The 392-nt window shown below is 75.8% G+C and overlaps 1 protein-coding gene across 1 annotated transcript in view; it reads left to right on the top strand.

The window, feature by feature from the left end:
* AURANDRAFT_68902 (hypothetical protein) overlaps positions 1–192 on the top strand; it is a gene marked incomplete at both ends in the record, with an annotated part of 4,907 nt that extends 4,715 nt beyond the window's left edge. The window contains one exon of the mRNA XM_009044635.1: positions 110–192. Within this exon, the coding sequence (XP_009042883.1) occupies positions 110–192 (83 nt within the window). The remainder of the gene's footprint in view (positions 1–109) is intronic.
* Positions 193–392: the final 200 nt, after the last annotated feature.

Here is a 392-nt window from a genome sequence, read left to right as displayed (position 1 = left end):
CATGGCCCGCAGCATGGCCTGCATCTTCGCCGCCCGGTTTTTTGCCCTTGCTTCTCGCTTCGCTAAACTGTAGACGCGCCACCGCAGTTGCACGACGCGCGCGGCCCAGGCCTCCGTGCCCCGGGGCGCGCGCTTCGCCGCCATGAGCCCGGCGGCGACCTGGGCGCTGCTCCGCCGCCGCGGCGCCGCCGGGTTCGTCGACCGCCGCTTCGGCGGCGGCGGCGCCGGGGGCGCGCGGCGCCGCGCGTTCGTCGACCGCCGCCGCCGCGGGTCCTGCTCGGGCTTCCTACTTCGCAGGTTCTGCCAGGACGACGCGCCGGCCTCCTCCCGCGGCTCGTCGACGCCGGCCTCGAGCACGGTGTTGATGGCCGACAGGGCCGACATGAGGCCCT

The sequence above is a fragment of the Aureococcus anophagefferens genome, assembly GCF_000186865.1.
Source record: "Aureococcus anophagefferens unplaced genomic scaffold AURANscaffold_562, whole genome shotgun sequence".
NCBI lineage: Eukaryota > Pelagophyceae > Pelagomonadales > Pelagomonadaceae > Aureococcus > Aureococcus anophagefferens.
Note: the sequence above shows the minus strand (reverse complement) of the source record. Positions and strands in the feature narration are given on the sequence as shown.